This window comes from Garra rufa, chromosome 17, assembly GCF_049309525.1.
Source record: "Garra rufa chromosome 17, GarRuf1.0, whole genome shotgun sequence".
Lineage (NCBI taxonomy): Eukaryota > Metazoa > Chordata > Actinopteri > Cypriniformes > Cyprinidae > Garra > Garra rufa.
Genome location: NC_133377.1, coordinates 30,772,894 through 30,799,054, shown reverse-complemented (window position 1 = coordinate 30,799,054; position 26,161 = coordinate 30,772,894). Strand labels below are relative to the sequence as shown.

Here is a 26,161-nt window from a genome sequence, read left to right as displayed (position 1 = left end):
GACCAATTAACATCCATTCATTTTTTCCCCTCTCTCTCCTTTTGAAACGGGCAAGAAACACGCTCGCTTCTGTAGTCTTGACGATGTTGCCAACTCAATCTTACTAAAAACTGTATTTCCAGCTTTAGCTGAGTGAAATAAAGACAAACGGGGTATGAGAGGCGAAAGGGAAACGCTGTTGACTTCTAAGTGATTTCAGTTTAGTAAATCAGACTACCTGCTTTAAACAAGCTATAATGGAGATTGATTATGGTAGATCCTACATGGAGGATTTGATCGTAAAGGGCCAAGGTAGGCAACATTTCATTTGCATATTTAAAGGGACACCCGAAAATTGTCATTTAATTATGTTGACACAGAACTGCATCATTTGATTGTGAGTATTTATCGTTTGAGCTAAACACACGTCACTTGGTTTATTGCAGTTTACATTTGCACACATTTGCATGCTAATGGTTTGTTCCTTGTTAGATAATCCCGAAGGGCGTTTCTTAAAGAGTAAACATGGAGTTTTCTAATTAGATAGTACCTGGTGGCAGTTATCTAGTCAAAAGCTAACCAAATCCAATAGATTACGACAATTTCCATCTCTTTTCCTTTTATTCTCAAGGCTAATATTATTGGTACATCCACTACTCCCTTGAGAATTTGAAACCAGAGGATTTACTGCAAAAAGCTATTTCTCAAACCCCAATTGCAGTTGTTCAACAGTCCATTTTCGCAAACCCAGTAGTTGAGGTTCCCATTTATTTTCTAATTCTAGCAGTTTAAGGGACAGCCCACTGCTTTATGACTTCAGAGGCATTGCACAATGAGATCTTTGTTATATATGCGGGTAGTCTTTTTTCCACATACTTCTCAAAAAGGTACGAAAATAAGTTAGTTTGCTATGTTTATACAGTTAAGTGTGTAATGAACTTCACCACCGGTCCAGGGATGCAGTTTCCACAACGGAAAACATTTGGATTGAATAAAACCCGCGGCCCTTTCTCCCTCTTTTTTTTCTCTCATTCTCCCTCCCTATTTCCTTCCATGTTTTTCTCTTTTTTTTTCCCCGCTTCTGACTGCTGTACGCCCCTCTGGATTTGATCAGCATACAATGTCTTGGGGTCAGATGTGCTACATTAGCAGTTGGTGTCAGTATTTTGCTTGAGAACGATAGAAGGGCCAATTTTGTTCGACATGAACCTCTGCTGCTGTTGCTGCCGATCTCGACCCGATGGTAGGTTGGAACTGAGACCTAATTTATTATTTTAATGGTTGTATTGAATTGCACTCTTGTGTAGGGGGCCTAACTAAAGCACATGAGCTCCTTTATGTCTGTATTGAATATACAATGTGTTCATAGCAATTTAATGTGATTGCTGTTTTTAAAATCTTAAAAAAGTGCATGTTTCATTTTGAATTTCAACAATCTGTTTGCATTCATTTCTGCTTGTAAGCTCCTCCACCTCACCTGCCATCTATTTCATGCAATGGAAATGGATGGCAGGTGAACTGTACCACACTTAAAGGAAGTGAGGACAGAGAGTGGCCTGTAGAGGACGCCATTTTGGTTCTATCCATCAGTAGTTTCCAGATCAGCCCTGTAAACTTGCATAGATGGGTGTGTCTATCTGCCTATCTCACCTGGCTTATTTTATTCTCAGTAACCTGAAAGATTATTCCTGGTAGGCTGTGTGTGTGTGTTGACATGCAAGTTTTTACAACCAGTGAGTGATCGTATCTAAGGGTTGTTGCATAGCTACATATCTGACCTGGATTCTCTTCCACTTTTAAACTCCTTCGTCGTCTCGTCTATGCATAGCATGAGTCCCGTTTAAAGTGTCGTTGGCTCTATTTGCGGCATCTTTATTCGGCAGTGTTTAACTACTCTCCCTGCTGCTTGGTCACATGGCCATAGATCATGAAGATGGTCATTGTTACTGTATTAAAACTATGGCGCTTGAGAGAGTTTCATTTTATTGGCATTACTTTGTACATTGCCTCAGTTGCAGAAAAACTAATTTGCAGAGAATTGTGCTCCAGGTTCTGCATGTTCTCATGCTTTCAGTCCTTAATAATAGATTGCTTGTTCAGTGAAATAGCAAATAAAATATTGACTTTCTTTGTCAGTCATTTTGGCATTTTAGAAATGAAAGTCCATGCTCAGGGGCTCTTTAACTGCGGGGGCGTCTGGAAAGTTACAGCACGTGGTTGAAGCTGGGAAACATATGGAAGTAATTTACTGCTGGAAGTACAGTACAATGAAGTTACATAATAAATGAGAGAAACTACAACTAAACTAGACATAAGAAGACGAAGTAGTCTGTCTTTGTTGTTCTTTTTTTCATATTGCAGACCTAAAAACCTTCGGACAAGATGTTATGTAATAGTATGGTAGATATAGACTCTTATCAGCCGTTGAGGGCAAATGAATGTGTGTGTGTGTGTGTGTGTGTGTGTGTGTGTGTGTGTGTGTGTGTGTGCGTGCTCCCAAAAACAAACCACACTCATGTATTATTAACTTAAGCTGGAGACTCAAGCCTGAGGAGACAGAAAAACCAGCTCCTACAATAGATTATAAGAGAACAACTGTGGCTGCCATGCAGAAACATGATCTCTTCTGAATCATAAGACTGCAGAGAACGAACCGGAGTGAGTGAGAATGTTTAAACGGAGCGCAAAACTAAAAGTACGCAGGAACCGAGCTATTGGTCAAGGCGAGAGAGCTTGTGAAAGGAGGGCGGGAGGTGGAGGAAGCTCAAACGCTTTTACCAGCGCACTGAGTCACGGCAGGCTGAGCGAGAGAGACGAGGAGAAAAAATAAAAAAGGACAGAAGGAGGGGGGAAGCTGTCGTTTAGAGCGCTCGTAGTGGGAGAAAGTATTTTGCTGGGTACATTTAAAGCCCCCCCAGCCTCCTCCCCCCTCCTATCTAGCCTCCCTCACCTTTCACCTCAAGCCTTGCTCCGGTGAGCGAAGCTCACAAACTCGATCCCAATCCCGATGCCGGCAAACCCTTCTGGAACTGTGTTCCCAACTCTGGTGGTTTTGGGGCATGTTGCCACTTTGATAGCTGTGTGGAGATGGATGCAGAGAAGAAAAGACATTGAAGGTAAGATGAAAAGTATTGTCGCTCTTAAAGCTAGAAAAAGTTGTTTCTGTGTTCTGATAGTATCGGACAGCGTTTGTCCAGCGTGCTCTGGCTCTCTCTGTACACATGTGCAGCACACCCTCAATTTCCCTCCCTCTATCTCTCTCTCTCTTTTTTTTTTCCTCCTGTGTTGAAACTGTGGGGTTAACCCTTTATGTTCTGGACGTTGCGTGATGACGTTGACTTTTGATGGGTTGCAGATGCACGCCGTTCCCTGTGGCAAAAAGCTCACTCATTTGAAGCAGTCTGTTTGGGTTTGATTTACCTTTCTGGCAGGCGTTTGTAGTATAACCTGTATTTTGTTCTGTGGTTTACTTGATGTAATGCCGTTGTCATTATTATTTTTATGAATGTCAGTGTCATACTACACCTTAACAAAGATTACAGAGTGCAGAGTTTTTCTCTCATATGTTCAGGAGTGTCTTACTGGTATGTCGGGAATGCAAATTGTTATTCTTAGTGTCTAGAAGAAGCCACCTGGTTTCAGTTGTCCTTAATGGGTTAGCCCAAGGCATTGTACTGTGAGACAGGCTGAAACGCTGTGAGGGCTGCAGGGACAATTTTCCGAAGGCGAAAACCCACACCCTACACCTAACCTTCAAACCTGCCCTTTATCTGACAGTGTATTTAAATAGATAGAGTTGTGGAAAGGTGACCAGTGTGTAGGGGTGTGTCCTTGGATACTGTCGCTTCAAACTATAGTCCCGGGATCTTTTCTATTTGCCAACTTAGAAGCCTTCATTTACATATTGTTTGTGTATTAGTTCTGTTATTATTTGCATAATAACGAAAAGTTGTAATAACACCTCACGTTATCGAGAACAAAACATTCTCAGACGACCTTGCTTTTGATGGTTTGTTGTGTTCTTTGGCAGAGTTTTTGAAATCCCTCCCTGTTTTGTTCAGCAAAGGAAGTGAATTTAATCCTTCATTCAGTTTATTAAAAATAGATGGCAAACAGCATAGCAAATGGTTTAAAATGATTTAATATATTAAGTGGAGTAACAAATGCATGCTATGTTTTTGCAGACGTAAAAGAGATGAATCATTCTTTGATGGAATAGTTTATTTGCGTGGCACATTTTCAGCATTATTCACTATTGTTCTGTTGGTAATCTGTCCATCGAGACTGGGTGTGGTCCTTGGGCGTTAGATATGCACTCTGGGCTCGTTTGACTGGTAAATGAGGGTTGTTGTGCAGGAGGACAGGTTGCGTTGCATTGAGACACCTGGGCAGCGCTTACTAGCTTGCATGTGGTCTCGGAAACCTGAAACTCCCGTTTGTGTCCTGCAGTCAGTTTTTTAGTTCTAGATGCTCCTTGGTTAAAATGCATGATCTTATGAGTTGTTTCTCTTTCCATGATAGAATTTTACTGTACACTGTAAAAAGTTTTCAGCAGATTCAACTTAAAAACCTAAGTTCAGCAGCTGCCTTAAGTTTTTAAGTTAAATCAGCTTAAAACTGCAAGTCATTTTAACTTATTACAATAAAAATGAGTTGGTATAACTTGTGAGTTTAAATGACTTAAGTTGATTTAACTTAAAATCTTAAGGCAGCTGCTAAAGTTTTTAAGTTGAAACTGGTGAAAACTTTTTACAGTGTAGGTACTTCTGAGTATTTCATAGTATATTTGTAGTATTTTAGGCTACATTTACACTGTCAGCTTTTAGGATTGACAGCCGCATTTACTCAGATGTGAGTCTCGAAATGTCCCCGTTCACACAGCAGCTTACAGTCGCGTCTCGAAATACTGCCTGTATGAACGTGCAACCGGAGTCAAGCCTGTGTTCTTCACCAGTAACAGTGACCAAAGTAATATCAAACATGCCGACGACTATAAAACCATACATATCTATGCATAAAGCTGAAAGTCTTATCACTTTCTGACACAACAATTGAGCCGGGAGTTCATCTATCAAACCTTTATTAATCAACAGCAGCTTTTAAATTTGGGTGGAGAGTGGAGCAATTGAGATGTGCGCAGAACACAAAACTGACGAGACCGGCTCCGGTCGAGACTGGATATAAAACTTTCAGATGACACACAGCTTATTTATCTGTTACTGCGAGTTACTGAGAACACGAAAGACACTGTAGACGCACGTTTGTGCGGCAGGTCGGCTCTCTCGCACTGTATGACGTGATGGACAACTAGTGCGTGTTCCTGAGTCCTGAAAATTTACGGGTGTGAGTTTGGTGATAGAATGTGGCTGTCACACTCGTAAATAAACGTACTGTGTGTGAACATTACCTTATTAATGACTCGAATACAGGACAACTGTATTCTGCTGCTGTGTGAACGTGACCTAATACTACTCAAAAGTTTGATGTCCAGTTTTTTCTTTCTTGATAGAAATTAATCAAAAGTGACAGTAAATACATTTATCAACTTTATTTTTTCAGTAAGAGTAAATACATGTGTTAATTTTATGGGTCTGCCTTCTGGTCTCATCCACGTCCAGTTATTTTTAGTTGTACAAAACTCAAAACCAAATTTTGCTGTTTGATATTGCAAATTGTTGTGTCTTACTATATTTTATTGTATTTAATTATGTACATACTGGTTTGTTGTGCAAAGTTTAACTGTTTACTGCACGTTGTTATTCTTCTCATTTCTCTGTAACGGCTAATGAATCATAAGTCTCACCCATAGGCTTACTTCCATCTTGAAAAATAAGGCGGATAATGTTACAAAAGATTTCTGTTTTAAATAATTGCTATTCGTTTAAACTTTCTATTCAATAAAGAATCCTAAAAAAAGGCAGTTTCAAGAAAAATATTACCCAGCACAACAGAGTTTTCAACATCAATAATCAGCTTATTACAAACATTTCTGAAGGAGTAATGGCTGCTGAAAATGTAACTTTGCCATCACAGGAATAAGTTAGGTACATTTTAAAATATTAAAATTGCTTTTTAAATTGTCATAATATTTCACAATATTGCTGTTTTGAATTATTAAATAAATGCAGCCTTTAGCCTTTAGAAACATCAAACCAACTTCAAAATTTTCAAAAGGCCCTGTACATTCAAGGAATAAACCCCACTATGTACTTTCCCTTTTCTGGGTGTACTGACTCGATTAGGGTTTTTTAAGGTGAACTGTGCTGACTGTGCCAGTGGTTGCTCTTCACTTCAGAAGCAGGTGAAAAGGATTACACAAAAGTTTGTGTCAGTTTTAAGAGACTCAGTCGCATGCCCATTGAATCTAGGTCGGCTGTGGTTTCTTTGATCGCTGAAGGTCTTTTTGTTGCATTGCGAATAGGGCACCGGTCATAGTAAAGGGTAGTTGTGTAAGGTTGGATTTGAATGTCAGCTGGCTGTGGCAGGTTTAAAGATGGTTATGTTGAGAATTCACCATAGCCAGTTTAAATTTAAATTTAAGAACGCTCTTCCTCTGCAGCACACGTGGTGCCACCGCAGTTTACTTTCTGCGAGTGGTGTGTGTATCCTGGATACAACCAAAACACCCGCGCTCGTGCCAGTGGGTTACAAGAAGATCTCGACTCTGAGCTTTCATAAACGTCAGCCATTAGATGAGTGCTCATATGATCCCTGAGCAAATATCACAGCGCATATCCTAGGCTAGATGGTATAATAATACTTTAACCTTTATGTCCTGTTAATATAACACAGTATAATACAAAAACTGAATTGTTCTAGTTGGTACTTCATTTAGAGTATAGCTTTCTTTTTTCTTTAATGATTTCAATTTAAACAAATTCCTTATAATATATACGAAGAATTGTAGAATTTTGTAAGGTTATAGACCTGGGGCCAATTGCATATACTTTATACAGTGTCTTAAGAATTAGTTTGACCAACTAGCAGTTAACTAAAGGGTAATCAGTCTTATATTTTGTATTAAACTTAGACTGTTCTAAGTTTGTATGTAACCAAATTCTGACCAGCCTTAGATAAAAAAATGGATGACTAACTTTTAAGACTGTCTAAACCTTTTATGCAACTGATCTCTGATCATAAGTTAGTCATTGTGGAGGCTCTCTTTTTTTGTACCAAGTAAGCCTTTAGGAGGGAGTTGACCTTCCTGATGCCCAGTGTAGTGTTCCCATTGACCACACCAAGCTAAAATAGATATTTTAGATATTATTTAGAATATTCCCTTGTCTTCATAAAAATCAAAACAATCAAATATCTTTCACTGTGACACATTTCTTAGTTAACCATAAACTCTGATGATTAGATAAGTTCTTCTGAAGATAAGCACCATATATAGCTTGCAGTGAAACAGGCGTGAAGCAGTTAGGAAAGCATCCGGGAATTTCATAGACACATTTAACCTCAGGTTAAATAGATCTGTATGAAATGTGTTTCCTTTTTGAACACTTTTAAATGATTTAAACTTTTAAAAATGATTTAAAACCTTAGTTAGATTAGATAGATTAGAGATTTAGCATGTGGCCTAAATGTTTTTAGCTGGAATTACAAATCTGTGCGACTTAAAAACTAAGCGCAATGTATTTTTCGCTGTTAGATTTGTGAATTCTTGAGGTAAAAGTGGTGCTTTTCGCACACATGACCACAGAAGCTCATGTTTCCTGTGCTGCAGATCTAATGTGGTACAGAGCGAGTGAGTCAGATTTTCTAAATGAGTCAACTATGAAGAATTCCCTCAAATGAAGTTCTTATGTTGAATGGCTCACAAGCATCACAATATTTACTGTCGTCTTCGTGATTCTGAAGGCTTTCGGTTTGAGTCAAAGTCTGTTTTGCTACCCACCCCATTTAATCATTATATGCATGAATTACATAATTCATTCTCATTGGCTTTTATACTCAAGTATTTGTATGCCAGTAGCTCTTCACAATAAGATTATTTAAAAAAAACTGTATCTCTAGTGAGGATGCCATAGACTGGCAAAGAAGAAATTCCCTAGGGTGAGAGAGTTCTTTTGTAAGCCCGTATGAATTAAAAAAAATCCATTGTGAATGCTGTGAATTGGAAGTGTAGATGACTGAATATCTGAATTAATTTTTCTATTGAACGTGAGGTCATCTCAACCGCGTTGCCAGCTCAACATGTCCCACTTGTACTGACAGCACCTTTGTTTGCATCCCTATTCAAATATTGAATTACCTGCACTGCTCTGAGTCTCTGAACATCAAAGTCAAACTGCTTGCTGTAGCTGAAACACTTTTTGTTTGGAAATCATTACTACACATTACTAAAATATATATTAATTGTTTTATTATGCATCGCTGTTTTTGTCACTATGTACAACACTTTGACTTTTAAACTTGATTTATGATCAAATTAATTTACTAATTAAGATCAGATTCAGCATTGCTTTTTTATCTCTTAGCAGTCATAAACCACTGCTGTAAATTTATGACATGACACTTGTTGCCTAACAACAATATATCACCAGTATTGGAATTTCAAAGTGGCATTCAGGAGGGTCTTTCCATGAGTATTTATGAGAGATGTAAAAGAACCTCTCTTTTCACGCTAGTAAAATTGCCTTTTAGTGCCTCTAGCCAGGGCCGTAACTATGGTATGCAGTGCCCCAGCACAGCCGGGGGCCATTACAACCATCACCTATATCTATACCTATCCACCTTTTTCTTGCCAGAAGAGTGGATGCAGCCATTTGAAAATTTTGCGGGACTGGTTTTCAGTCTCATCCACATCCAGCAATTTTTAGCTGTAAAAAAAAACAGCTCATTTTACTGCTTGATATTGCAAATTGGTGTGTCTTACCATGTTATTTTAATGTATTATCTTAATTATGAAAACACTGTTTTGTACTACAAACAGTTTTACGTGGTTTACTTACACATTAAAGAACCTATCCACCTTTTTCCTCAACACGGAAGTAAGCCAGGTGAGACTTCTGATTTATTATCCGCTATAAGGAAATAACGAGAAGAAGAACTACTACAAATCAGTGTGCTCATAATTAGGTTAATACATTAAAATAATATGGTAACAATTTGCTACATGAAATGGCGAAACAAGCTGTTTTGTACATCTAAAAATAGCTGGACTGGGATGAGACCAGAAGCCACGCCCCATAAAATGTACATATGGCCGCACCCACTTTTACAGAAAGAAAAAGGTGGATATAGCAAACTATATCAACCGTCAACTATTTTAAAGCTTTTAAATTAAAACACTATAAAGTTTTTGTGATTATATAAGTGACAATTTGTGGCTTTTCAGTCTGGCACTTAAGAAAAATAGCTCCAGATGCGTACTGTTGCTATCGTTACCGCTTCTGGTAAAACAAAAGTTGGCAAAGTTTAACCTCAGCTAACATTTGTGGTTACTGAAACATTCTTTGAAAGCCTTGAGAGAGTTTACATAGTTTAAAGGCGATAAAATATTTTTAACTTAGTATTATTCGATGTCCTGTAATTAAAACAATAGGCTATATTTGGTGAAAATCTTTTTAGGAGTTAACCTCCGAACTTGTGGAGGTTAAACTTCTTTAATGTGTTTCTAATTAGGTATCTGTTTCTTCCTTTCACATAGTTTCAGGATGCGTTAAGCAATATCTGAGAAAAGACGCATAAATTCAAAATGTTATAAAAGAAAAAAAAGAAAAAACTTCGTCTTAATCAGTAACAGCGGTGAATATCCCATATGGGAGGAATCACATTTCAATGGCAGTCCGGGAGAAGAGTTTGTCCCGGAGCTCGAGCAGCAGAGTGAGCGCAGCTTCAAACACATTGCGATGGGTTGGGCTAGTTATTGAGGTAAAGCTTTCACTGCTTTCCCAGTGAGACGCCCCTTCGTTTTTCAGTCCCAAAACAAATGATTCCAAACGTGTGAGGCTGATACAGAGTTTGGGGAACTAAACTAAACTAAACCACAGAGGGAGAGCGCAACAGTTTTTTCCTCTGTGAACATCATGGCTGGTGCGGGTGACATGTCCGCGGCAGCTGCGCCGTGTCTCGCTATATTCAGCCTGGATGTGATTTACGGACGCGGGAACTATATTCACGAGATGAGCTGCGGTGAAGTCGGACCGCATCTATACAGCCGGATGTGTTGCGCAGGTAGGTGCTGATGAACGGAGGGACCGATTTTTGCCTTGTGATTCAAGCGAATAGGAGGAGTTCGATCGAGGGGGGCGATAACTGTCTGTGTGGACGCGGATGCGGGTGCGCGTGCGTTATTTAGTTAGAGGGGGAGGGAAAGGGGTGTTGTGGAGTTAACCAGTTTTTTGCCAATGCTATAACCATTATGTCTCGTCCTTTGCCTCCTTAAAGTTTTTGGGTAGTTGATATAACAATTAAATAATGACTGGAGAGTGTTCAGCCGAAAACATTTACATACTTTTACATTTTCCTTTTAACATTTCCTTGTGTAATTGTTATTAAAATCATTGCATCTCAGAATAAACCTGGAGTAGCCTATTACAAGCTTCACGTGAACAATAGTGTTGCATAAGTGTGCATTCTATAATGCCTGGACTCCGGCTCTACTTTACTACTTTTTCATATTTTTTTTGCTTTTTGCACACTAGTGTGAGAAACCCATTCAGAGCGAGACAGAACACTTATGATATTTTAAATAGTAAAATTAATAGTGTTTTCACAACCTGTCATCAGTCAGCCACATTGGCACTGAAAGTTAACTATTCCACTGAACCGAACGAAATTTGAATATTTTGCTGCTGAAAATGATCAATTATTGTCATGTTTTGGGCTGTACTAATCGGTCGGAATGGGAAAAAACATTTGCAGTACTAGTCTGCCAAAAGTTAGCCTATAACAAATCGAGTAGAAGAGTGCTAAAAACTGTCTGAGGAACAAAAAGGCGTTTGTGGTTGGCCAGACTAAACCAGGATTTCCAGGGCAAGAATCTTGACAACATTTGTGTTTGTTCTTATTATTTCCAGTCAGGTAGGTGAAATATTAGGCTAATAACTTAGTAATACTGTTCGTACTCATCTTTTCCACCTGTTGACTTCAGTTTGTCAAAATAATGTGCCCTTTCCTGCTTACTATCCTTCTCTATTGGATTTAGCAGCTTAAACAGTTTTTTTTTCTGTGGTTTAGACAGCAAAAATATTCAGTAGCTAGTACAATAACTATGCAATCTATGCTGTTGTTTACATCCAAGTTTTACCAGTATGGCCGCACATCTGGGTAACTGGCACAATTGTGACGTAAATGCAAACCCTCTTCCAAGCTCATCCAATCAGCGGACCAGAACCAGAAAAGTAAACAAACATAAAATATGTAAGGGCCAGACGCGAAGCGGAGGGTGGTTGCCTCCGCGAAGTGCATTTTAAATCCTTTAACGCACGGCAAGCCGTTGATTATCCCGCTTATTCCATGGTTATAGACAAATTAAAACTAGGATTGATATTTGCAGCGCAAAATTTGACTGAATGGATAAAAAAGACGGTTATTTTCGTCAGTTATGACACGCAGCTCTAGCATTCTGCCCGCTTCAAATCAGACTCGGAGATTAAATAGTCCGGTAAGATCACATTTATTTGAATGAAATATAGCATTTGTTTCAGTAGATTATCGATCGACCAAGAGAGAGTGTGAAGGCAAGAGAGATGACAGTTGTGTGTGTGCGTAACGTTAATGTTACCTGCCTGCATGCTGTGCGTCTCTCTCTACAAACAACAATTCATTACAAAACAGCATCTTTACCGCCCCGTTGCTGAGGAATATAATGTAGCAATCTAGTATCTAGGCTATTTTAATAATGATCGCAGGCAAACGCTGACAAGAAGTTTATGTATGTGCGCAGCACAATGCGATCTCCGACCTCTCTCTCTCTCTCTCTCTCTCTCTCTCTCTCTCTCTCTCTCTCTCTCTCTCTGTGTGCTTTTGCGTGCATCAATTAAAGCAGCGCATTAATATAGAACGGTGATTAAACTGACTTGGAACTACCTGTGCATTAAACGGTTTTACTGCACACCTGCCAGCCAATCAGAATCCAGTATCCAGACATTCCATGGAATAAAAGCAAATATAAGCTTTAAGAAACTGTAAGAAAATATCAACTTTAGTACTAAAAGTCCATTTACAGTCATCATCTATCCACATATAGGTTAAATTCAGGTAAATTTGTTACCTTTTGTCAAATAAGTAGTTGGAAAAAGGATATGTGTATATGCATGTATAATTGTTATTTAATTAAATAGTTCCCAAATTATTACTTTGACAAAAGTTATCTGATATTTTAATTAGATAATGTGTATGTGTATATAATTAAGTTATGTTTTATGAATGAAGATTATATAATATATAATATTACAGTTCATGCACGCAAACTATCAAATTACAACTTGTGTATGTCTTTATATAGCACACACACACACACACGCGTATATAGAGCTGTTTTACTAATTATAAACATATGTGCGTATTGTTAGAGGAAAAATTGCATTTCAGCACATCCTCCCTCTTGGAAAACTGCGTCTCACTGGACCAAAACCACAGTGACTCTAAAAATATTGGCGGGTTGTTTCTTAACTCGCAGCTTCTGTATGTTTGGGTCTGTTGCCTTAGTAACCAGTCAGCTTTCATTTTCCACAGAAACTAAGTGACTGCCTGAAAATGTTTAGACATGGCTGCCAGCTGTGAGGAACATCAGTCTACAAGATATATGTGCAAAAAGTGAATGATGATCCTTGTCCTTAATTAAGTGATAAAGTGGTTTGCTTCTCTTTGCACTATTGAAATGGAATGGTTACCACAAGAGGGAGACATTTAGTTAGGCTTTACAAACCGCTTTCTTAAAGTAATTCTTTTCATGCTGTTCCAGTAACCAATGCTACTTTGATCTCAATTTTATTTTTATTTTATCCTCACCCTTTAAAGTCTGTTCAATAAAATGGTTTGGAACGTAATTTTAGAAACGTATTCTGTTTCAGTCTAAAACCTAAATATAGTTTTATTTGTTTTCCAGTCTCTATTTCTGCTTCATAAGAACAGGGTCTTGTATGTAAGTTTGAATGTGACTTTGCTAGTGTTTTGGCCTTGTTTTAGAATGAACTAGTAGCCTACATGTTCACACAAGTCTGACTGGCTGTTGGAGGAGTGGTCGTTGGTGTGAACCTGTCTTCAGAGCTATTGTAAGTCATTGTAAGGAGCAGCGGCATTATGTGCCTGGTGTAGGATGAATTACAGCCTGAACGTATGTTTATAGTAGGTGCGTGCAGTGCAGGAATGTGTGATTGACAGTTTGGGACTGCAGAAGATTTCAGAGCTTCCTTTGCTCCATCTGTCACATCACATCTCTGCATACTTTTACAGCTAAACAAAGTGCCTTTGAGCTGTTATGAAATTTTTTACTTTATTCACCTTATTCTTCAATGCGGAAGTAAGCCTATGGGCAAGACTTCCGGTTCATTACTTCATTTCCACTGTAGGGAAATAATGAGAAGAATAACAACGTGCAGTAAACGGTAAAACTGTTTGCACTACAAAGCGGTGTGTTCAAAATTACTATAATATGTTAGGACACACTAATTTACAATATCAGGAAGCAAAATGAGCTGTTTTGTACAGCTAAAAATAGCAGGATGTGGAGACCGGAAGCCTGACCCATAAAATTTACAAATGGCTGCACCCGCTCTTATGGGAAAAATGAGGTGGATAGAAAGAAGACATGTAGATGCACAAAAACTATTAATGTAATTATTAATGTAATTAGTAATATTACTAAATAAATCATTAAAATAAAATATTACTAAGTTATTATTTAAGTTACATTTTACAAATTTCCATACAATAAAATTAAGTTGTGATCAAATATCAAAGTACATTTACCTCATATCTGCCCTAAGGACACTTCAGAGAAAGTCAAATTCCAATGTCTGCAGAATCTGGCACCGTTTGTAAAACCGTCAACATTTCACACTCTTTGCCCTTTTCCTCTTTACATCTTCACATAAGATAAAAGATTTGCCTTGTGTGATCTGTGTTTTTGTATGAAGGATTAAATGTGTTTTTGGGCTGTGTGTTTTGTTATGGTGCTCTTACATAGTACTTAAACTTGAGATGCCTGAAGTCAAAAACATTTGATACGTGTACATACATGTTCTTACTTTCTTACTCCTCAGAGTATTATCAAACTTGCATAAGGACTAAGGTATTAACCCGAGGACAAATTCCTTTCAGATGGCTCTGGCTAAAATACTTTTCTTAAAATGTAATCTTTAGACTAAAAGGTCAATTAAGTTTGAAAAGCTTTGTTTAACATCTTCAAGACACTTAGATTTAGGACATCGGCTGCAAATTTGTATATAAACACAACCACCCTACAATGATAAAAATATGTTAATTTTTTTAAATCCCAAAATAACTTAAACAGCGTCAATTATCAAGTTGTTTTGATGACGTCATGCTGCTAAGGCTCCATCCACACCTGCTGACGGACTGTCCCTTATTAACATATTTCTTCCCTCAGACAGTTGTACACCATCCACCATTTTCTCCACACTTGAGCCGCTGTAGCGACAACAATGTCTCGTAAGCAATGCAGGTGTTTTGTACTTGGATGTAAATGCGAACATGAGTCTTCATTTTCTCCCGATATCAGAGCCACTGAGGACATAGTGGATTAGTTTTGTTTTTGATGGTAACGCAACACTAAATTCAAAACGGTAAATAGGGACGGGGTAAGCAGTAGCTCATTATCATTTAAAGAAACATGCACCGAAACGGTTGCTGTGAACGAAGCTGTTTTTGACAAGGTAAAAAGGGTGTTTTACGCAGCCATTGAGGAATTTTAACCATATGTTGCATGAAGATCCCAAATAGTCCAACTTACGGAAAATGGGTGTCCGATGTCCCCTTTAAAGTAGTTCACATCTTAAATAGTCCCCTTTGAAGTAATCAGTCTATTTTTTACCGAATAAAAAGTGCAAAAACAGTATTAAAGGAGAAGTTCACTTCCAGAACAAAAAATTACAGATAGTTTACTCACCCCCTTGTCATCCAATATAGTCATGTCTTTCTTTCTTCAGTTGTCAAGAAATTGTTTTTTAAGGAAAACATTTCAGGATTTCTCTCCATATAGTAGACTTCTATGGTGCCCCCGAGTTTGAATGTCCAAAATGCAGGTTAAATGCAGCTTCAAAGGGCTCTAAATGATCCCAGCAAAGAAAGAAGGGTCTTATCTAGAGAAACAATGTTAATTTCTAAAAATAAAATTGACAATTTCGATACTTTTTGACCTCAAATACTCGTCTAGCTCCGTGTCAACTCTGTTTACTCCGGTTCATGACAGTTAGGGTAGGTCGAAAAACCCCCATCTCATTTTCTTCTCCAATTTCAAGATCATCCTACATCACTGTTTTACTTTTTTTGTAAAGGGCGTTTGATCTTCTTTGCACGTTCAATTGGGTCGGTACTTCTGCAGAAATGTAGGATGAAATTGAAGTTGGTGGAGAAAATGAGATGGGAGTTTTACGACCTACCCTAACTGTCTTTAACTGGAATACACAGAGTTGACGCAATTCTAGAATCTCAATTTTAGAAAATAACTGTTCTTGAATCTTGGATGACAAGGGGGTGAGTAAATGTAATCATTTCATATTTTATCTCATTTTCATTGCGTAGCTGTAAACAGAAAAACACTGCTAGTGGCTGTTGCTAGTGCTGTCTCCGATCAGCATTGCTCCAAGGCAGATATGTGACAGCAGCAGGTCTTCCAACTCAAGCCCAAACAGGCCGCAGCACTGAGCTGCAATGTGAAGAATCCTCCATTCCTACCTGCGATCCGCCTGCCATCCTTTCCAAGATAAGGATGGATTGTCTCTGAAGTTAGGAATCTCCAGTCACACCTGTGCACTCAGGAATACCATGACTCCTCTCCTTCCTTCAGTGGTCTCCAGCATTCACATGCACACAGTTTAAAGAGCTTAGTTATTCACATCTCGCTTGTCATTTAGTGCCACTGATAAAAAGAGTCTGTTGTTTGGGGCAAGAGAGACAGAGAGACTCTTTGAATCCCTGCATCATCTGTTTGTAGTCTTGCACGCTCGTTTCAAATGCTGCCTCTAGGAGATGCGTTTACTGCAACCACACATGCACAGGGGTTCTCTTGTGCTCTCCCAAATTCTTGTCTGTCTAGGGTGACTTTGGCAGGACTTTATGAAATAATGTCTTTGTTGGGATTATCTGCATCAATCAAAGAACAGCAGCGACTCCTGACACTGAAAATCTGAACCTCCTACTTGAGACTACAAGAGCCTTTCTGTGTGACTTCTGATGTTAGTCACATTTTCCCTCATGAGTGGGATTTCCCGGTTGGTGGAAAACCAAACCCCTCCTTCCACCCCAAACAGATGGAATACCCAGATGGAAAAAGACCCTTGTCTTGATTTTTTGATTGACTCATTTCCGTTCCAAGCTACCGAATTAGCTTGTACAGTAAAATAGCTTGCTCATTCAGCGTAAAATGTTTATCCTAACCAACCACCACTATGACAAAGTCAAAAAATGTAGGGTTCTATTCCTAATCCGTTACTCAGAGTAGCTCCGCCCATAATATAATGCAATTGGTCTAAAATTCTGTATATTTAATCTTTAAAATGTTCTAATTGGCTGCATTTTGGAGCACCCATAGTGCAATGTGATTGGTCCAAAATTCTGTATATTCAGTGTCATGTTCTGACCGACTGCGATTTTGTCACTTTGTGGTGTCTTTTCACTTTCAGTGTCAACAGATGAATTACTTAGGACACGTTTCGGTGTGGTTTATGCCGTGTTCAGACTTATTTTCAGTGGCCGCATTCCGAGGGCAGCTGCTTCCCTTGTTATAGGGTATTTGCAGATGTGAGTTGTGGTAACTGTTAGCCATTTTCAAAGTATGTAAGAAATGTGTGGCTTTTGTGCAGAAGTAATACTAATATTTGAAAAAGAACAATAAATTATGAGATTTTCTGTTTTGGTTTTCATTCTTTGTTGTTCGTGTCCACCTTTAACAACTTTTTTGTCCGCTTTCAAACTTTTACAACCACAAAATTAGAGACCCCCCTTTAAAACAAGAGCTGCCTTTGAATTTATAGCCTGAAGACAGGTATTTAGCAAGAAGTGCGAAAAAAGAAGGAAGAGGTAGAGAGGGGAACAGAACTGGAGAGGAAGAAAAGTTAGAAAAGGGAGGGCGAAAAGAGCTGGCTTGAAACACACCCACTCGCCTGCATGGATCTCCTCTTTTGCTTTCTGAAACGGCAGACCGGGTGAAAAGAAACAGTTCAGGTGGTTTAAAGAGATCGGTAGAAAGTGTGGTTTTGCAGCAAGAACAGAAGTACAGAAATGGCTGTGTATCAAGGTTACAGAACGTACTCCACCGACAGTGTTGGCAGCGACGTTGTCTTCACAGATGAAACTCATCATTACCAGGGGATGCTGAGGGCCATGGATGAAAGAAAAGGTACAGCTGAAATTCAGTTTGAATACTTAAAAGTATGTTATTATAGTGAATCTATTTTTGATATCCTTCAATTAAGTTTTTGGTTAAAATGCGTTCTAACTTGTGTCGTTTTTGTTTTGACACATATTTGAGGATTCTTCCGTTCAGTTATGCAGTCATGTTATCATTCTGCATGATAATTGTCCCTCTCTGGATGGGGTAAAATCTATTTGTAATCTTTCCAACCAATAATAAGTAGTACAAGTTGTCAAATGGAAGTTTTGGGGCTCTAAAGGGAGGGGCCATTGCAAAGGCGGGTCCCAAATCAGGGTTGTGGTCCTGTGTGCACATGCATGGCATGTTGAAAAAAGAGGTTATGGTTTGGGTACAGCACAGCTCAAACATTGTAAATGATCTACACATTACTCCATACGCTAAAACTCTGTTCCCTCAAGCTACCCGTTCAGTTTTACGAGTGTCAAATTCAAACTGCTGTGCAGAGGAATGCATCTTTTCTCTTCTTTCCTTGTCAAAGCTTCGGTTCTGTGGCATGGAACATAACTTGGCTTTTATGGTGGCTCAAGATATACTGATAGGGGTTACCTTTTCATTCAGAGGCTCTGCAGGTCTGTTGATGTTTGGCTTGGAATTTTAAGTGCCCCTTTTATCCAAACTTTGACCTGTGTAACCATTCAGGTGGTCTTAGAGCTGTTCTTAGATCAGGTTTCTTATAGAAATCATTGCTTTGACTTAGAGACCAACAGATGCGCAGAAAAGATGTTTTGTTGTTTCATGTCTCCACATGCTACTGAATTTTGTTATCAAAAACATAACAAGTGTGTTTATGCAGATAATTTTATAAGATTACTCAGTCTTAAACTGATAAATGAAAATATAAATTTTTTCATGAAGGACTACAATGAGTCACTGAGCTTTGACAGGAATTGGTTTTCGTGACAGCACGAGGTTTTAGAAACAGGAAGTGATGTGGTGATGCCAACTGGCGTGGTTCGCATGACAACCGAATGACAGAACAACAACACGCATCCATTTCCCTGCAGTTGTTTTGTCACACCTAGTTGTCCTGCATCTCTTATCTTAGTATTTTGATCAAATGGTGATGAAAACAGAACTTTGGAGGAGTTATCACAAGGCTGAGATTTTTTTATGTTGTTGTTGTTGATGATGAATTGAAGTCATGGTTGCTGGTCATCAGAAACATCATCAGCTTTAGTAGTTCATCTTGTGACTAGGAGCTGATGTGCTTCTTGTGTTCTTCTCTAAGTGTGTTCTTGTCCTCTGACTAGAGCGTCACTTAAATTCTCTTGTATTCTCTTTCATGCTAACTCAAGTGTGCCATCATAAAGTCAAAGTGCGACCTGAAAGTGGCATTTATGCTGAAATTCTTGAATCACTCTCTTATAATGGCCATGAATCATTTATAGACTCATTTTGGAACCCACTAGATTCAGGTGGTGGTATACTTCTGGAGCGTTTCACTCCTTTTGCATGCCTTGAAGCAAGTTTCCACATAAATGTTTGATGACATTGAGAATGGTAATTCAAGATGAAGGTAAATGCGGAACATCTGAAAGCTTCTAAACAAATAGAGTAGCATCACTTTTTTTTTTTTTAAGAAGCATGTTGATTCAAGATCATCTTTCTTTTTTTGTCAATAGGGAATCTCTGGTTTAGTCATTGAGACCTGCAAATATCTGAACTCAGGTGTAGAAAATAGATACACGGACTAAGAACTGAAAACTTTAGTCAGTTAACTACAATGAAAAGAGCAAAAAAACAAAAAAACAACCAGTGGAATGTTTTCTGAGTGCTCAGAGGAGCAGATATAGACCGCTAATTTACACTGTGGTGTCGCTAAGATATGCACAGCATGTTCATAACGTGGGCCCACCCAATCACTGAGGACATTTTGGGTCATGATAAATACCACTGACTGTTTTAAATCTTCAAATTAAGTTCGGCTTCATAACATAAACTGTTGTTCAAAAGCTTTGGGTTGGTACGATTTTTAAATGCTTTTGAAAACCTCTTACGCTGACCAAGGCTGCATTTATTTAATCAAATATACAGTAAAAACAGTAATATTGTGAATTTTTATTACAATTTAAAAGAACTGTTTTTTATATGATTATATTTAAAATTTTAATTTATTCCTGGGATGGCAAAGCTGAATTTTCAGAATCATTTCTCTAGTCTTCAGTGTCAAATGATCCTTCAGAAATCATTCTAAAATGCTGATTTGCTGTTCAAAGAAACATTTCTTGTTCAAATCAGTTGAAAATGTCATATTTTTGTTAAAAACCATGGTGCATTTCTTTGTAACAATGTAAAAGTTTATTTTAAGCATCCTTGCTGAATAAAAGTATTAAAGTATTTCTTAAAAAACAGATCACAAGCAATATAATGCTAATTCATCTAAGCCTCTGCTTCTCTAAAATCCTCACTATGTGGAACTGGAACCACATAAAGCGTGCAATAAAAACCACACAGAGCACTATTATCTATGAAGATAACATATGTCGGTTCAGAGGTTTCCATTAGTATTTTGTATGACATTCTCTGGTATCCAGTGTGCCTCTCCGATTTGTCTCCATTTAACTAAAAATCATGTCTTCATGTGTTTTACAGATGAACGGGATCGAGTACAGAAAAAGACCTTCACAAAATGGGTGAACAAGCATCTGATGAAGGTATTACCATTCACACAGATAGGAAATTGCAGTCAATTCAGTTCTACGGTAGTCAACATTTGAATTGGATCAAAACCTTTCATCAAAGTTGCCCTAAAACCAAAACTTTTTTTTGTTCCACTTCAAATGTTGACTACTGTAGGTGCTTCTTATCACATGATCACAGAGAGTCAAGTATCTCAGTTTTGCCCTTCACCAGTGGCCACTTTATCAATCCATTATCTCAAGGACTTGTTGTCAAGATGACTGGTGCAGTAACTACAAATGACTGTGGTGACAACTGCTTGATTGGAAACTCTTAGCACATACTAAAACTGCACAGAGAACATAGTTATTTGTCTGTCATTACTTGGAAAATGACAGCGTGTGACGCTTTAAGCACAAGTGTGAAAATGACAGGAGTGTGTGAGAGAAAGAATGGCAAGAACAGACATTGGTATTGTGAGATATACAGTACAGTGTTTGTTTGTCCAACCTGTATGTAAAACATATGGCATGTGTGTATAACTGCTACTGCTGAATAATCATCCTGTACACACCTAGTATGCTGCACTGCTGAAAGGTGCTGTTTATTTATTTATGAGAATGTGAGGATGAGTCATCAACATCTGGTCTTGTTTTATATCCCCAAGAAACGGATTGTTTTCTCGGAGCCGCTTGGATTTCATCCAACAGTCTGGCCCACAGGCACCCAACAGTTGCACCAGTTTAAAAAATAAGTGTTTCAAAATTCCAATATAAAGATGCAAAAAAATCTCAAATTGAAAGACAGCAGTTTTACCCCTAGAACAAAAAGAAAAACAGCATTTTCAAATGATTTCATACATTCATTAATTTGCCCTACATGACCATATAAATTGAAGGCAGTCCCAGTCTCATTTTCTTGGTTAAATAAACAGTACTTACACTATCAGAAAAAGATAAATAAATAAAACAATTCTATTTTATATTGTTACATTAACAATGTACTCAATATTCTGTTTATTAAAGCCAAGTATGAATCTCATCAAGTTAGTGTTTTTAAGCATTATTTTGTAACATTTATTACAAAATAACTCAAGGCAGTAACAATTTATACAATATATTTTATTTGTAAACTGTTCAGCTATTCTTTTTAATAGTTAACTTTTAAGGCGAGACACTGCAGGTGAATATGGGAAAAAACTAATAGTTGTCACCTTACTTACTCAGATGATTGATTACATTGATAATTGCAAACATTTTTTGTATTAGAGGTTTTCTAAAATGTTATGCAAATGAGGTAATGAAATATTCACTAATTTGCATACATTTCTAGTACAAAAATCAAAACACTGTTTTTTTAAAACCATTTTTTAGAGAATAAAATGTTGTATAAAATCAAGCAAATTATATAAGAACAAATGTAAATATAGACAAAATGTAAAGTTTGGTGTGTGCTTGGTTCAGTGCTACTGAAGTGGAGATTTATGGCTCAGTGTAGGAGAAAAAAATAATTTTGAGAAAACGGCCTTTAAAAATATGTATTTTAATTTAAATTTATTGACACAAATACATAAAGTGCCATAAAAAAAAAAACACTTAACAGTGACTTTTGGGTGTTTTCCTTCCACTAGTCTGAAAAAACACTATGAAAAACCAAAAAGCCAAAAATCTCAAACTTGATAGGTGCATAAAAAAACTGCAGTGTTTCCCCTTAACTATTTTTGAATTTTTCGGATCATCAGTCATCAAACTACTTAAAATTTGATAACTGATAAAAACTTCCACAGATCATGTTTTCAGTTCATTTCAAGTCTACAAAGTGGTGATATAAAAGTGTGTGAGTTGTTTGTTTACTTTTTTATATTACTCTTCCCATTAACGCCATTATATTGTTCATTCAGACTGATTTGCGAACACAGAACACGCACAAACACAAGAAGCAAGATCTATCGCTTCAACCAATCACAGCCGATCATAACCAGTCATATCCAAACAAATCGCTATAGATGCATTGCCTCCTCTCACATGACTTTCCCCCATTCATTCTTAATTACCCCCCACCAAACTCACGGCACGCTTTAGGGGGTCTGTTAAAACTGAATGGGCTCAGGAGAGCGAGAGAGAAGCGAACTCCTGCTGTAACTTTACCAGCTGGTGTTGCAGTTAGACAGAGTTTCCTTAGAAAAACAAATGATTTATACACTTTTTAAATGTTAGTTTTTGTATTATTGGTGTGTTTTTTTTTATATACTATGAATTTTTACTCATCTAATATTATGAGGAGACACTGCCTCCCATTGCCTCTGAGGAAATGCCTGTCTTTTAATAATATTTTTAAAAATGTTATTATTAAAGTAAATGGAATTAATAAATAAATATGTCATTATGACATTTAGTTATGCATCAAAGTTTTTTTCTTTTAAAGACGTGTTAGTTTTTGGATTCTGTTAGACTGATTTACCTTCCTCCAAGGAGGCGTAGGGTTTATTCAGTGGTCTGCAGTTCAGATCCAGTGACTCAGAGGCTTTGCTGTGGGTTGTTCGTGTGCTGTAAGGAAATCCTTTTCATCTGGATGCAGCCATTTGGGATGGAAACCTGGACGCCTGCAAAGCCTTTCTGTCTCTCATGACAAACTGGGCACAGAAAACAGCAGCCTTAAATATTAAAAAAAGATTTATTATAAATGAGTTGCCAAAATGATGGTTTCAGCAGATGTGACGTTTCATTGCTGTTTTGGACTTAATAATAGCTTTGAATAAATACAAAAGGCAATTTAATATTGATGTTTTGCTACATATGTGCTGTGCTCAGTCATATTTGATTTGTCGCTTCATGTTTGAATATTAAAACTAAACAAACATTTATGACAGCAGACTTGTTTATGCATGTACAAGTCTATTCAAAGATGCAATGAATGAAATATTTAAATGGTATTTTCACACCATTATACAAACACTGTATGTGTCATCTGTGTTCATTTCACTGTTATACCTCTCTGTGTGTCTCTCACTGTCTTCCTCGTAAGGTTCTCATTATATTTCCCATCTGTTTCAACCTTTCTCTTATTTTATCTCTCCATGTTTCATCCTTTCTTCCATCTTTCTCTGTCAGCACTGGAAGGCAGAGGTAGGTGGTGTCTGTGATCACAACTTTGCAGAATGACTTCTGTTATTACCTGCATGGGTTTCACATGCACTGTAGCTTCCTACATCTGCACCTAGAGCTAACATACACCCTCTCCTGCCTTCCTTGCATGAAATGCAGTTTTCCAAGTTTTTTAACACTTAAGATGTATTAACACTTGTTTTCTGTCTCCTTCAGTACTTTCTGTGTTTACTGCTTCAGCCTCCAGATATTTTCCTTTGTCAACAGTAAATAGAGTGTCATTAGATACAGTGGCCCACAAATCAATGTATGATTAAGGTTTTTATTGCGTAGAACCAACTAACTTCACTTTTGTGAGACATTTGTGTAATAAAATAAAATCCCAAGGTGATTTTTAATAGATCTATGATGTTAGTTCCCGCATTGTAAACTGAGCTGTATAGTAAAAGCTCTCAGTGTGAACAGTTTTGTGAGAAAATGACCGTTGCCCATATTTTCCACGGCATCATAATATTTGTGGTTTGTGGTTTTGTTTGTGGTTTTAATGTTTACAAAACATATTTTCAGAACATTTCTTTTTTGGTCAGTAGGGAATCTCTGGTTTAGTCACCAAGATCTGTAAATATCTAACTCAAGTGAAGAAAATAGACAAACTAAGAACTGAAAAAAGTCAAATGGACATTATCCCCCCAAAAAAATATTTACTTAAATAAGTTTAATATAAACATACAATTACTTTAAATACACTAGTCCCAGGTTTCACAGACAAGGCTTAAGTCTAGTCCTAGACTAAAATGTAAGTCTGAGCTGTTTCAACTGGAACATGAACTGATCTTAAAATATCAAAATATCCAAATACAGTAAAAAGCAGTGATATTGTGAAATATTATTACACATTTAAAAATAACTGTTTTCTATGTTTAAAATGTAATTTATTCCTGTGATGGCAAATCTGATTTATCATCCATTATTCCAGTCTTCAGTGTGTCACGATCTTTCGGAAATCATTCTAATATGTTGATTTAGTCCACAAACTGTTGTTAAAAACAGGTGTGCTGCTTAATGTTTTTATGGAAACCAATACATTTTTCAGGATTTTTGCTGAATATAAAGTAAAAAAACAGGCTTTATTTGAAATAGAAATATTCTGTAACATTATAAATGTCTTTAATTTTTATCAATTTAATTGCTAAATAAAAAAAAATGATATATGTGACCCTGGACCCCAAAACCAGTCATAAAGGTCAATTGTAAAATTTATACATCATCTGAAAGTTTAATATATAAGCTTTCCATTGATGTATAATAAACACTATTTGGCCGAGATAACTATATGAATATCTGCAATCTGAGTTTGCAAAAAATCTAAAAATTGTGAAAATCGCCTTTAAAGTTGTCCAAATTAAGTTCTTAGCAATGCATATTACTATTCAAAAATTAAGTTTTGATATATTTACGCTAGAAAATTTACAAAATCTTTACTTAATATCGTAATGATTTTTGGCATCAAAGAACAAAGAACAAAGATCATTTTGACCCATACAATGTATTTTTGGCTATTGCTACAAATATACCCCTGCTACTTAAGACTGGTTTTGTGGTCCAGGGCCACATATATGTTTTTCAAAGCAAATAAGGAAAGTTCTACTGACCCCAAACTTATGGTTTTTATTTTTATTTATTTGGAAAAGTCATAAAACAACCAAAAAAAAGACATAGTTGCCTGACTTGCCAGTTATACACTTTTGCCATCATTATGTACAAATATTTACCCGCTTGATGCCACAATCAACTCACTATGATGAATTATTGCAGAGAACTTTGGAAATAAATAGCACAATGTTGTCTTGAACATGTAGTCTTCCACTTTCCACAGTTTCCATTATTTTTTAATGATGATTTCCTCTATTATTCAGGCGCAGCGACACATCACAGACCTGTACGAGGATCTCAGAGATGGACACAACCTCATCTCACTGCTGGAGGTGCTGTCTGGAGAGACGCTGGTAAGTTCTTCCTGATCTGAGATTAGATTTTCCATCTACAACCCTACTCAAAACCTACTTTCAAACATCAATCTGAAATTCCGCTTTTGCAAGGCTAACTCTCACTACCTGGATCTGCTCCCTTAACATAAGCTTCTCCTCTTTCTGTGTCCTCTTTTGCTTTATACACCTTGTAGTTTGAGTTTGAGTAAAGTTCCTCTTGAATTCTGCATCTGATTGGATAGTTCTATAGTTAAAAGTGTCCCTCAGATTTGTTTTGCATGCGTCAGTGGTTGATATGTGGCATTCAGATCTGTATGAGCAGTGGACGTAACTACACATACAGAAACGTGTCGGTAGGAACGAATGTCGCCTCACATCTCCCCCTTATGAGCACTTCTACTGTGACTGTGTCTCTTTTGCATTGCGTCTCACTCCTTTAACACATTAACAATCTGACATTTTCTGCCTCAGTTTCAACTCTGCACCGGTTTGACCCCCTTGACCATTCCTTTTTCAACTTCCTGTTTGCTCACCTCTGCCCTGACCTTGACCCCTTTGCCTTTGCCTCTTCTCTTGCGATGCTCTTGCTGTGGTAGCCGAGGGAGCGAGACGTTGTCAGGAATTCGCGGTTGGTGAGTTGGGTCTGAAAATTTCCGGCTCGCCTCCCCGGAAAGGGGTGTGGCATGTGTCACTGCCAGGGGAAATGTGTCGTGCATGATGTCACTTCCTTTGTCATGTCACTTGTTCACGGTGCTGTCCTCCCCCCATGTTCACGAAAATATTCAATTCAAAATTTCAATACATTATCTTAAAATCACGGTGGTTATTCAAATGTTTGCGTTTCTTGTTTTTGTGATGGAATGTTCTGAAATGCACTGCATTCACTGTCAGGGAACCATTAAAGC

The 26,161-nt window shown here is 37.6% G+C and overlaps 1 protein-coding gene across 1 annotated transcript in view; it reads left to right on the top strand.

Moving 5' to 3' along the window:
• LOC141289354 (epiplakin-like) overlaps positions 1 to 26,161 on the top strand; it is a 165,527-nt gene that overhangs the window by 67,400 nt on the left and 71,966 nt on the right. Inside the window, exons 5-8 of the mRNA XM_073821468.1 lie at positions 20,138 to 20,199; positions 23,275 to 23,289; positions 25,185 to 25,274; positions 25,853 to 25,888. Coding sequence (XP_073677569.1) covers positions 20,138 to 20,199; positions 23,275 to 23,289; positions 25,185 to 25,274; positions 25,853 to 25,888 — 203 coding nt within the window. The remainder of the gene's footprint in view (positions 1 to 20,137; positions 20,200 to 23,274; positions 23,290 to 25,184; positions 25,275 to 25,852; positions 25,889 to 26,161) is intronic.